The sequence below is a fragment of the Phyllostomus discolor genome, chromosome 3 (assembly GCF_004126475.2).
Source record: "Phyllostomus discolor isolate MPI-MPIP mPhyDis1 chromosome 3, mPhyDis1.pri.v3, whole genome shotgun sequence".
NCBI classification, from domain to species: domain Eukaryota; kingdom Metazoa; phylum Chordata; class Mammalia; order Chiroptera; family Phyllostomidae; genus Phyllostomus; species Phyllostomus discolor.
The window spans coordinates 117,857,602-117,869,324 of record NC_040905.2 but is presented as its reverse complement, the minus strand read 5'-3'; the positions used below and the strand labels follow the sequence as shown (position 1 = coordinate 117,869,324).

At 39.8% G+C, this 11,723-nt stretch overlaps 1 protein-coding gene and 1 pseudogene across 1 annotated transcript; one reads left to right on the top strand and one right to left on the bottom strand.

The window, feature by feature from the left end:
- Positions 1 to 4,970: 4,970 nt before the first annotated feature.
- On the top strand, positions 4,971 to 6,794 carry LOC114506964 (peptidyl-prolyl cis-trans isomerase A-like). The gene is given in 3 exon segments (XM_036020095.1): positions 4,971 to 4,986; positions 6,042 to 6,548; positions 6,551 to 6,794. Coding segments are annotated over 3 exon segments (561 nt in total). The 3' UTR covers positions 6,589 to 6,794.
- Positions 6,795 to 9,847: 3,053 nt separating this feature from the next.
- On the bottom strand, positions 9,848 to 11,024 carry LOC114513278 (annotated as a pseudogene).
- Positions 11,025 to 11,723: the final 699 nt, after the last annotated feature.

The following is an 11,723-nucleotide window of genomic DNA, read 5'->3' as shown; positions in this document are numbered from 1 at the left end:
ACCTACTTTGCTGTTTTGTGGTGCTGTCTGTGGGGGAGGGGTCCAAAAGGGAGCAGTGCAGGTTGCTCAGCTCTGGGCTTGGCTTTCAGTCACTTCCTCTGCCATCCACAATCAAATTGGGCCCTTCTGGTGCTGATTCCTGGGTGGGTGGTTTTGTGTATGTTCTAGGACCCTGTGGGTCTCTCCAACAAACTCTGGTATGAAACTGGGAGAGTTTCTCCTGCCATGGCAACCCCTACATGTTTTTTCAGTCATAGGTTTTGAGGCTTTATTTTATTGCACTGAGACCTTGGGTTGCACAGTCTATCTCACTCCCCAGTTGTTCCTCCCAGTTTATCTGCACACAAGTGTGGGACTGCCTGATCTTCTAGCTACTGCCTTGCCACAAGTCCTCTCCACCCAGCTGCCCATCTCTGCCCTTCCTATTGGTCTGGATGAATGTGTCTTCTTTAACTCCTTGGTTGTCAGACTTCCATACAGTTTGATTTTCTGTCAAGTCTGGTTATTTTTTATCTTTAAATTTTTTGTTGTCCTTCTTTTGGTTGTGTGAGGAGGCACAGTGTATCTACCTATGCCTCTGTGTAGGCCGGAACTCTGCCTAGTTGTTCTATCCATTATTGAAAATGAGGTAGGGAAATACACAACTATTATTGTTAAATTTACTCTCCCCCCTCTCAATTCTTTTAGACTTTGCTCCATATATTTTGGGACTCTGTTTAGGTGTATACATGATTACAATTGTTATATCCTCCTGATGGGTTGATCTTTTTATTTTAAAATGTCTTCCTTTATCTGTAGTAACTGTTTTTGGTTTTAAGGTCTATGTTGTATGATATTAGTATTGCTACTCCAAGTTTCTTATATCATGCTTTTTGCATGATATATTTTTTCCATACTGTTGCTTTCAACCTATTTGTATCATTTAATCTAAAGTTGTCTCCTGTAGATAGTGCAGTGTAATAATCTCTGCCTTTTAATAATTTATTTTTAGAGAGAGGAAAAAGGAGGGAGAAAGAGAGGGAGAGAAACATCGATTGGTTGCCTTTCACGCATCCCCAACTGCGAACCTGGCTCACAACCTAGGCATGTGCCTCAAGTGGGAATTGAACCAGCAACCTTTTGGTTCATAGTCTGGCTCTCAATCCACTGAGCCATACCAACCAGGGTATAATCTCTGCCGTCTTATTGGAGTTTTCAATCCATGCACATGTAATATTATTAATATAGTTGGATTTTTATCTGCTATTTAAATTTTATTTTCTCATATGTCTCATATCTTTTTTTCTCTGTTCTTTCTTTACTGCTTTCTTTTGCAGTAAGTAAATACTTTTTGTGAAATATTTTCTTTTAATTATTTTTTAGTGTTTTTGAGCTATTATCTTAACAATTGCTCCAGGGCTTACCATATATATATTAGCAGAATCTACTTCAAATACATACTAGTTTAATGCTATTGAGATTTAGGATGTTACTCTTATAGCTGTACTTGTCTTTCCCCTTTTTGTGCTATTATTGTCATATATATCACTACATGTTACAAACCCAATGATACAGTGCCTTATATATACAATACAATGCCTTATATAATTTTGTATCTATTAAAGAAGCTGAGAAAAGACAGGAGAGCAAGTATATATTTTGTAGACTTTCTTACATTTATTTCACCTTTTCTGATTCTCTTAATTTGTTTCTGTTGGTTCAAGTTATCCAAATCTGGTGTGATAGCCTTACACCAATACAACTTTGGTCTAACTCACTTTCTTTGTGCTGTTGTCAAATATATTACATTCTTATATGTTATAGGCCCAACAATGCACTTAAATACATATTGCTTTATATAATTTATTTTAAAATCATTTAAGAGAAAAAATATACACATTTATACTGATGTAATGACATGTCACCTTTACTGGTGCTCTTTGTCTTTCGTGTAGATTTGAATTTCCATCTGGGTTTATGCCCTTCAGCTTTGCTTGACATATTTCTTAGTGTTTCTTGTAAGGCAGATATGCTAGCAACAGATTTAGTTTAGTTTATCTGAGAATGCCTTTATTTCACCTTCATTTTTTAAAGATAGTTTTGCTGGCCCTGGCTGGTGTGGCTTAGTGGATTGAGCACTGGCCTGTGAACCAAAGAGCTGCCAGTTCAATTTCCAGTTAGGTCACATGTCTGGGTTGTGAGCCAAGTTGTGCCCCCAGCAGGGAGTGCTTGAGAAGCAACCACACACTGATGTTTCTCTCCTTCTCTCCTTGCCTTTCCCTCTCTAAAAACAAAAACAAAAGATAGTTTTGTTGGATATAAGATTTCCTTGGTTAACAATTTTTTTCTTTCAGTACAGTTGATCTTCATTTTCATAGATTCTGTATTTACAAGTTTGCTTACTAGCTAGCTTTTGTTGGTAATACCCAAATCAATACTCATGGTGCTTTCACAGTCATTTGCAGAAAAGTGCAAAAAGTATCAGAAATTTAGGTCACCAGATATGCCTGTTTCCAGCCGAAGTTGAACAAGGTGATGCCCTACCTTCTTTTGGCTCTTATACTGCAAACAATTGCCCTTGTTATGATCTATTTAGTGCCACAGATTTGAATGTTCATGGTGTTTTTTGGTGCTTTTGCTATTTAAAATGGCCCCCAGGCATGGTGCTGAAGTGCTGCTAGGTTTTCCTAACTGCAAGAAGGCTGTGATGTGCCTTACAGAGAAAATACATGTTTTAGATGAACTTTGTTCAGACATGTGTTATAGCGCTGTTGGTTGGAAGTGCAATGTGAATTATCAATAATGTATATTAAATAAAACTTCTTTAAACAGAAACACCATAAAATGTGATTTTATATTTATTTATTTAAAGATTTTATTTATTTATGTTTAGAGAGCGGGGAAGGGATGGAAAAAGAGGTAGAGAAACCTTGATGTACAAGAGATACATTGATAAGTTTCCTCTTGCACGCCCTCAAGTGGGGGCCTGGTCTGCAACCGAGGCATGTGCCCTGACTAGGGACCAAACTGGCCACCTTTTGGTTTGCAGGTTGGCACCCAATACACTGATCCACACGAGCCAGGGAAAACCAAGTTTATATATTGATTGGTTGAAACAATATTGTGGCCAGAGGCTGGCAGGAACTTAACCCCGTATTTACCCCTAGGAGCAATGGCTCAGTATTAGTTAATTCAGTGTTTGCAGGGACTTTATAGAATATAACTACCATAAGTAATCAGAATCCACTGTAGTTTGAATATGTCATCCCACTGTCTTCTGGCTTCCATTGTTTTGGATGAGAAACAGTCAGTCTTATTTTAGTCCCCTTGCATGTGATGAATCTTTTCCCTCTTGTTATTTACAAGATTTCTCTTTGCCTTTCAACACTTTTACAATGTGTCTGAGTCTGGATCTCTTTTGGAATTTGTCGAGCTTCTTGGATGTATAGATTAACAACTTTCAGCACATTTGGGAAATCTTTAGCCAAGTTTTCTTTTTTCTTTTTTCCTGCTCTCTTCTCTTTCTCCTCTCCTCTGGTACTCCTATTACAGATATGTTGGTGTGTGTAAAGATGCCCCACATTTCTCTGAGGCTTTGTTTATTTTTCTTGATTCTATTTTCTCTCTATTTTTTGGATTCCATAATTTCTACTTCTCTTCAAGTTTGCTGATTCTTTCTTCTGTTTTTTCAAATCTGCTGTTGAGTGCCATAGTGAATATTTCCTTTGGGCTAATGTACTTTTCAGCTCCAGAGTTTCTTTTTGGTTCCTTTTGTTTTGTTTTGTTAAATAATTTCTACCTCTTTATTGATATTCTCTATTTGATGAGACATTATTGTCATACCTTCTTTTATTTCTTTAAGCATGGTCTTTGTTAAACTTGACATCTGTTCCCTCCCACAGGAAGTCTCATTGCCTTATGTCTCATAATTTTTATTGAAATTTGGACATTTTAGGTAATATATTGTATTGTATTGTAGCAACTGTTCCCTTTCTTCCTCTCTAGGTATTGTTTTTGTTGTTGTTTTTTGCTTGTTTCATGACTTGACTAAGCTATTTTAGTTAAGTCTGTTTCCTTCCATTGTGAAATCTTTGGTGTTGCTCCTCAGAGGACACCGCCTTGGGCATGCACACCATCACCTTGGGATGAGAGGAGTCGTAGCAGACTCTCTTTGACTCTCTTTCCCCAATTTCTGTTAAGCTGTCTGCTTCATTTGGTGTTACACACCACCTATTAAGCTCCACTAGTTACTGGTGGATTCTTCTTCTTCTTCTCCTTCTCCTCTTTGTCTTCTTCTTTTTGCAGTTCCCTGGGGCATATATTGCTCAGCAATCTGATCCAATTAAATGTGAACAAGAGTAGATTTTGAGGCTGGTCTTTGAGGTATGTTCTGACCCCGATAGGGTTCTTAGGGTTCTTAGCTTTCTGTCTTCCTGATTCTCTCTGGTTAATTTAGTTACCTATGGTTTAGTCTTGTGGTTCTCAACTAAGAACTTTTTTTTTTAAAGAGGGCCGTTAAGGGTGAACTTTCTTATATTAGGTTTCAAATAAAATTACTGCCTTTGGGAGAGCCTTGAGTCTCTTATCTACCGAGTGCTTTTGCCTGGGCAAAAATCTCTCAGCTACTACTCTGGGTACTGGGTAGGACAGTAGCCTCTGGTCTTCTTGGTTTGCTTCTCCTAGCCTGTTCTATTAGCAATCTGCAATGAGGGTAGGTGGGGCCCCAGTATGCTTGGACTGTCACAACTGGGACAAAGACTCCATTCTATGAGCAGTAGCTTCACAGGGGAAGGGAACCCCTACTTCTCTGCCATACTCACTGGAAATTTAGCTTCAAGTTGGAGTTAAAGGGGATGAAAAGTGCTGGCAAGGGATGGTAAGCAAGGCTTGATTGGGAGGTGTAGGGAGAGGAAGCATTGTCTTCTTGCCCATACCTACCTAGAGTGGAGTCTCCTTCAAGTTGAGCTGGTGAAAGGGAAGTGGTGGAAGTGATGGAGGAGGGGATTGGTTTGGCTCAAATGCTGCAGACACTGATGATTCTTACTAAGTTTTAGTAGGTTTTATTGAATTAATGTTTCTTCATTGGCTATTTGCCATTAGAACAATTTTCAGAGATTTTTAAAAAAATTTCCACCAGCTTTGATTGTCTTTCTGAGGAGCGAGTGGGTATACAGAGATCCTCACATTATCATGTCAGAGCTTTTATCTCTCCTTAAAATATTTAAAAATATTTAAAAAATAGGCCCTGGCTGGCATAGCTCAGTGGATTGAGTGCGAGCTGCGAACCAAAGCATTGCAGGTTCGATTCCCAGCCAGGGCACATGCCTGGGTTATAGGCCATGGCCCCCAGCAACTGCACATTGATGTTAAAAAAATTTTTTTTAAATATTTTATTTCTTTCTTTATTTTTTTTAGACAGAGAGGAAGGGAGGGAGAAAGAGAGGGAGAGAAATATCAATTGTGGTTGCCTGTTGTGTGCCTCCTGCTGGGGACCTGGCCCACAACCCAGGCATGTGCCTTGATAGGGAATTGAACCAGCAAACCTTTTGTTCACAGGCCAGTGCTCAATCCACTGAGCCACACCAACCATGGTTTCCTGTTTTTCTTTTTAAGCTTTTTGGTTAGTCTGTTATTTACTTTAACAGCTATCCAGTACTGCAGGCAGCTATAAAATTAAAATACTTGTCTGTAACTACTTTTGACAAATGACCTCAGAAGCTGGCTTTTTGCACTTGGCAAGCTCCAAATGAAGCCTTACAGACAGCCTTATAAGTTGGGTCTTTCAAGGAACCACAAGCCAGTGCCAATAATGACTATTTTGGGGAGGAAGACTTGGAAAGAGCTCCGACTCCATTCTATTCCCTCCAGTGGCTGCCATGTTTCAATGGGAATGTGGGGAACAGAGCTGGAGAGTTGCAACAGAGCTGGAGAGTTGGGAACAGGACTAGGGCAAGTTAAAGTCACAGAGCTGCCTTATCTTACCAAGTTTCAGCCATCTTTCCTGAATAAGCATTCCTCAATTTTCTGCAAGCCTTTGGTTAAGTTATAGACTCTTTAAAAAGTTGATTCTGGCCTTGCGACACCACTGCCACCTTGGAACTTCCTGTGCCCAGCCACGGTCAACCCCGCTGTGTTCTTCAACATTGCTGCCGACAGTGAGCCTTTGGACCATGTCTCCTTTGAGCTGTTTGCAGACAAATTTCCAAAGACAGCAGAAAACTTTCATGGTCTGAGCACTGGGGAAAAAAGATTTGGTTATAAAGGCTCCTGCTTCCACAGAACTATTCTGGGATTTATGCGCCAGGGTGGTGACTTCACATGCCACAATGGCACAGGTGGAAAGTCCATCTCCGGGGAGAAATTTGATAGTGAGAACTTTGTCCTGAAGCACACAGGTCCTGGCCTCTTGTCCATGGCAAATGCTCGACCCAACACAAATGGTTCCCAGCTGTTCCTCTGCACTGCCAAGACTGAATGGCTGGATGGCAAATATGTGGTCTCTGGCCAGGTGAAAGGCAGCATGGATACTGTGACAGCCATAGAGCGCCATGGGTCCAGGAATGGCAAGACCAGCAGAAAATCACCATTACTGACTGCGGACAACTCTAATAAATTTGACTTCTGTTTTATCTCCATCACCCGAGCATTCCTTCTGTAGCTCAGGAGGAGTGTTCCCCTGAGCTACATCTGCTTGGAATGTTCTATAGTCTTTGTGTTCTTGATGCAGTTCATTGGGTTCCATGTTTTCCCTACCCCTTCCAAGTCTAGCTGGTTTGCAGAGTTATGTTTATGATTACGAAATAAAAACTAAACAAAAATTGTCAAAAAGAGTTGATTCTGACCATTTTAGCTGGTTTTTAAAAATCGCTTTTATGTAGGAGTGAATTTTCATAGCTACTGTCTTTGGCATTTTTGCTGGCATCACCCAAATCAACATTTAATTAGTACTAATGTTCAAACATCAGTACATCCACCAAATTTCTATACTATGCTCAGGTTTCTTTATATGATCCAAAAAGATATCCTGGGAGACTATGTTTCTTTCTTGAAATCAAGTGAAAGCAAATAAAGTTCTAAAATTTCCACTGTCTAACAGTGTTGTAATTCTATTGTAATACTATGAAAAAGGGAAATGAGGTTTATTTAGCATGAGTAGTTCTCTCTGCTCCCTCTACTTGGTACTTACAAGTTATCTGAAGGGTATAGAATCTAGAACTTTGTCAGGGTGACTAACACCAAAGTCATTATTGAATAGTTTTATAAGTTACATTTTAACGTTTATTGAAAGTCAGAATGGGGTTTTCCTATCCCCAGTATTTTTCCTATTTTCTAAAACTTTTCAAGGTTTGTCTACAGTAGTTCCAAAACTTTGTCTCCAGTTTCTTTCAGCATCTTTGGGGATGGGCTGCATCCAAATTTGCAGTCTTAAACATTTCAATTGAGATAGTGCTATCTTATCATTCTTCACTTCTTTGGGGCCTCAGTTTCCTCCTAATTATACCTTTAAAACAATTTAATTTTGATCATCATTCTCTTTGTAGAACACAAACCAAATGAAAGTTGAGAGGTTCTCCTTTCTCTTGGTCATCTGTTAATATTACACCATCTACGCTAAGCAATGGGCCTGTTTCTTCCTTCTTCTTCTTGCTCCAAATATAGATACAAAAGCCCTTTTTGTTGTCGATAGCATGTTTCACAATCTCAGTTCCACCCCGGGTTACAGCCATTCTGACACTGTTCTTACAGGTTTATATCAGTCTTTTGTGTTTATCCCTGACTAGGGAGCTCTTCTTCCATTCTCTCTCATAGGATTTCCTGAATAGCCACTTTTGTTCCTTTAAATGCTCTTCCCGTTGCTTCTTTGTCCAGGTCTAAAAGGGACAAAGGAGTGACTGGTTTTTGGTTTTGGTTGGATATTCTTGAAATGATAATTTAAACTACACATATTAATTTAGAATTGGGAAAGGAAGAGAAAAATATTTAGTACATACAATGAGATAATTGTTCATTAATTTAGCATTCAGTAATTAATTTATGCATCAGTTTAGCATCCAGTGATAAATTTAGCATTGTAATAGTTATAGGCATGGTCTTGTTCACAGTGGGTCAGGAATTTGGAAAAGGCATATCAGGAAAGCTATACTCTGTTCCAGGTCATCTGCTCGGATGACCTGAACAGCTGGGAGTGACTCTAATGTTTGCGGTTAGAACAGTGGGAACTGGGGAATCCACTTCCAGGATACTTCTTCACTTATATGACTGTAGTTTGGGTTGGGGTAGTTGAAGAACAGGCTCAATCATAGTGTCTACAGGTATCCTTACTAGCATAGTTGTGGCAAGGTGGTTGGACTTCTTCCTTGGGAGTTCCAGACTTCCAGTGAGCAAGATGAAAATTGCATGGCCTTTAATGACCCATCCTAGGAAGTCCCATAGCATCACTCCCACTGCTCACTTTACTGAAGCAGTCACAGCCAGCCCAGGTTCAGACCCCACATCTTGATGGGAGCAGTGTCAAAGAATCTGTGGCTCAGAAGAACTGCTCAGCCAACCCACAGAATTATAAGCTTAATAAAATGGTTATTGCTTTAAGCTATTAAAAAAGAATTGATGGTCATATTTTAAAACTGCCTCAGTTTTACAAATAATTACTTATAGAGGAGAAGTATATGTCCCTGGCCAGAAGGTTGACAAACGAGTAACTAGAAATATTTATTTTCAACCAATTTCTTCCTTTGAGCTATTAAAACATCTTTGCATAAAAATAAAATACAAGGTCTGGCAGAAGTAAGACCTGCTTGAGTGTGGTTGGTAGGGTAATAATATGCGTGTAATAATTTATAGATCTAATGTGAACATTTCACCTAAAATGTTCACTGTCATACAGTGTGCTTTTGAGTGTGATATTGTTATGCTACAGAATTACATGCTGATGATTTTATAATAAAAAGCAGCATTATTTGTGCTGGACTCTATATATGCTTCTTCTAAAAAGGCACACATACTGAAATGGGAAAATTCTCTTCCATCTCAGTTGTGTTCATTTATTTATTGATTGATTTCCAAAGTTACGTATGCACATGTTTAGAAGATCTGTGAGACTTATTATGAAAAGCTGGGGTTCCCCATCATTTCCCGTTCCCTAGAGGCACTACATTCAACTGCTTTGGCTAATTACTTTGCATTCTCCAGACACCTAAATTGTATGCTCATACTGCTACTTCCTGATATTTTGGTTGCAGGCCTTATCTATTATCACTTTGGAAGTCAAGGCTTGAACTCTTTCATCTTTCATTCACTTCCTGTCTTTATTTCTCCCATGCTACTGTATCACACACAGTTTTGGTTACAAAGATGTTCAGAGTTTACGTCACTACACACTATTCATAGCTAAACAATGTCGTTACTATGACTATTTTTCCTGCACTTTTTGTTTCCCCCCTCCCTCCCACACTGAGTTAATATTGTGTCTGGTTTTTGTTGTTATGTTTGCTTTGTGTGTATAACATTAATTCAAGCCTAAACTCTGCCTTGAGATTTAAATATCTCATTACATTTCAAACACATTAGATTTTTTAATGGCTTAATTTTCTTTTTCTCCCCCCACAAAAAAGAAAAGCAATTTCATATATTTCTAGGCCTGAGACATTCCTTATCAGAAATAAAGATTCTACACCATGGAAAAGACAGCATTACAATATATTAGTAATAAGCTGTCCCTATTCCATTTCATAGCTGTATTTAAACAGATCGCCTCCTAAAAGTGAAAAGGCACCAATAGGAGCTTAGACAAAGAGCGGCTCCAAAGCTGGCTTAAAATAATTTTTATCTCCCAGGAGATTTTTTTTTCTTGTGTCTTGTGTTTTTTTCTTGCTTTCTTTTTAATAGCTAATAAGTTCAAGCTTAGGGAAGCTTGCCTTTATCTTGAAAAACAAAACAAAACAACAAAGCTTTTATATCACTTGCCAACCTGATCTTGTTTTTAGAGAGAGATGGGAATCATCTTGCAAGAGTAAAATTTATACCATGAATGATTCAGGTCTTAGTCTGATGGTACTAAAAGGAGACAACAGCATTATTGACAAAGCTATTATCTGCTGGTGGCATTTGCGGAAAAGAAGCTCTTACAAATTTCCGAACAACAGTAAACTCTGTTAGGAAATTCTAAAGTGTCTTACAGGCCAAAAAGGGAATGAGGTTAGTAAAATGCCTCAACAGAGTTTGAGTAAAATACTGGATTTGAGAATTACTGGAGCTTGAATATGTAAAAATAGGGTTGTAGGTTGGGTCATGCTTACAATGGTCTCAAGTTCAAATGCACTACTGTGACAATACACCGCTTCACCGGTCACACGCTTTCCCAGGCACTTCTTTCCTTCAGTAGGTGCTGGCAGAAGGCGAGCCCAGTTGTCTCCCGTTATAGATGCCTGGCCCCAAAGCCAAAACATGAGACAGGAAGAGAGATGGAATGAACACCTTAAGAAATTCTGCAGAGAAAATACTCCCTTTCTTTATGGTTCTGTTTTTACTCATGCTTAAAGAAACAGATCATTTTGGGTGCCAGAGGTGGAACTCTTTAGGTGGAATGTTCTCAGGCCTAGTGGACCAGCCTGACACCCAGTCTATGCTTTTCTTCAAAGCATCAACTTCTTTCCCTCCTTCTACAGCTGCTTCTTCTGACTGAGAGCTGTGGTCCCTGTTGGTGTGCATTTCCCCATCAAATGTAATTTGCCCATCTTCTTGTGGGGAAGGGCTGTCACAGGGGGAACTCCCTCTTGAATTACCCCATCCTGATTCATGTTGTGCCTCCAAAAGAATCTTTTCCATGTCTCCACTGTGGATAGAGGATGAGCAAGGGATGTGTCCCAGCCCCCCATTTTTCCCATTGCCATTACCATTGTCATTGCTGCTGTTCACGGGGAGCTCCACCCAGAAACTGTTGAGGCCACTGGCTGGCGGGGGAAATGCTGCTCCCTGTCATTGTAGTTGTTGTGGTGCAGGGGCAGTGGCTGCTCCAGTAAACAAGTCGACATTGTTGGGCGGCTGGAGAAGCTCTGTCCACAGGTGGACTGGCTTAGGTTCTGGGACAGCAACACAAGCCGAGTCCCCCACCCTCTTTTCTGCTCCTTGGCTAAATTTTCTTAGAGACCCCTCTGTGTAGCTTTCTGACCTGCCCGTGTCTGGGAGTGATTATTCCCAGGCCTGCTGCACAGTTGCCTCCTTGAGAACCCCCTTCATCATCCGCTGGGACGCCCTCACATCTCTCTCAAATTGGATCCTGAGCCTCCTGGATTCTGTTACTCCTTTTTTCTTGCTTTATCCCTTGCTTCAGGTCATTCCCTAGTACTGCGATAAGTAAAGGTACATTTCTGAGACTTTGCTATGTCTCAGTATGTCTTTATTTTACTTTCACACTGTCAAAGTGTCCCACCTGTGGTGTCCAACCTGTGGACCATGAGGGGCATGTGTCCCAGAATAGCTATGAATGTGGCCCAACACAAAATCATAAATTTACTTAAAATATTATGAAATTTGTTTGTGATTACATGTTGCAATGGATTTAATGTGTGTTGCAAGACAACTCTTCTTCTTCCAGTGTGGCCCAGAGATGCCAAAAGTTTGGACACACCTGCTTATAGTTTGGATAGAGAATTCAAGATGGGAAGTCATTTGTTCTCAGTATTTTGTGTGCACCACTGTCTCTCTGGCTCTCACAGCCCTGAGAAACCCAGTTCCATTCTGGGGCA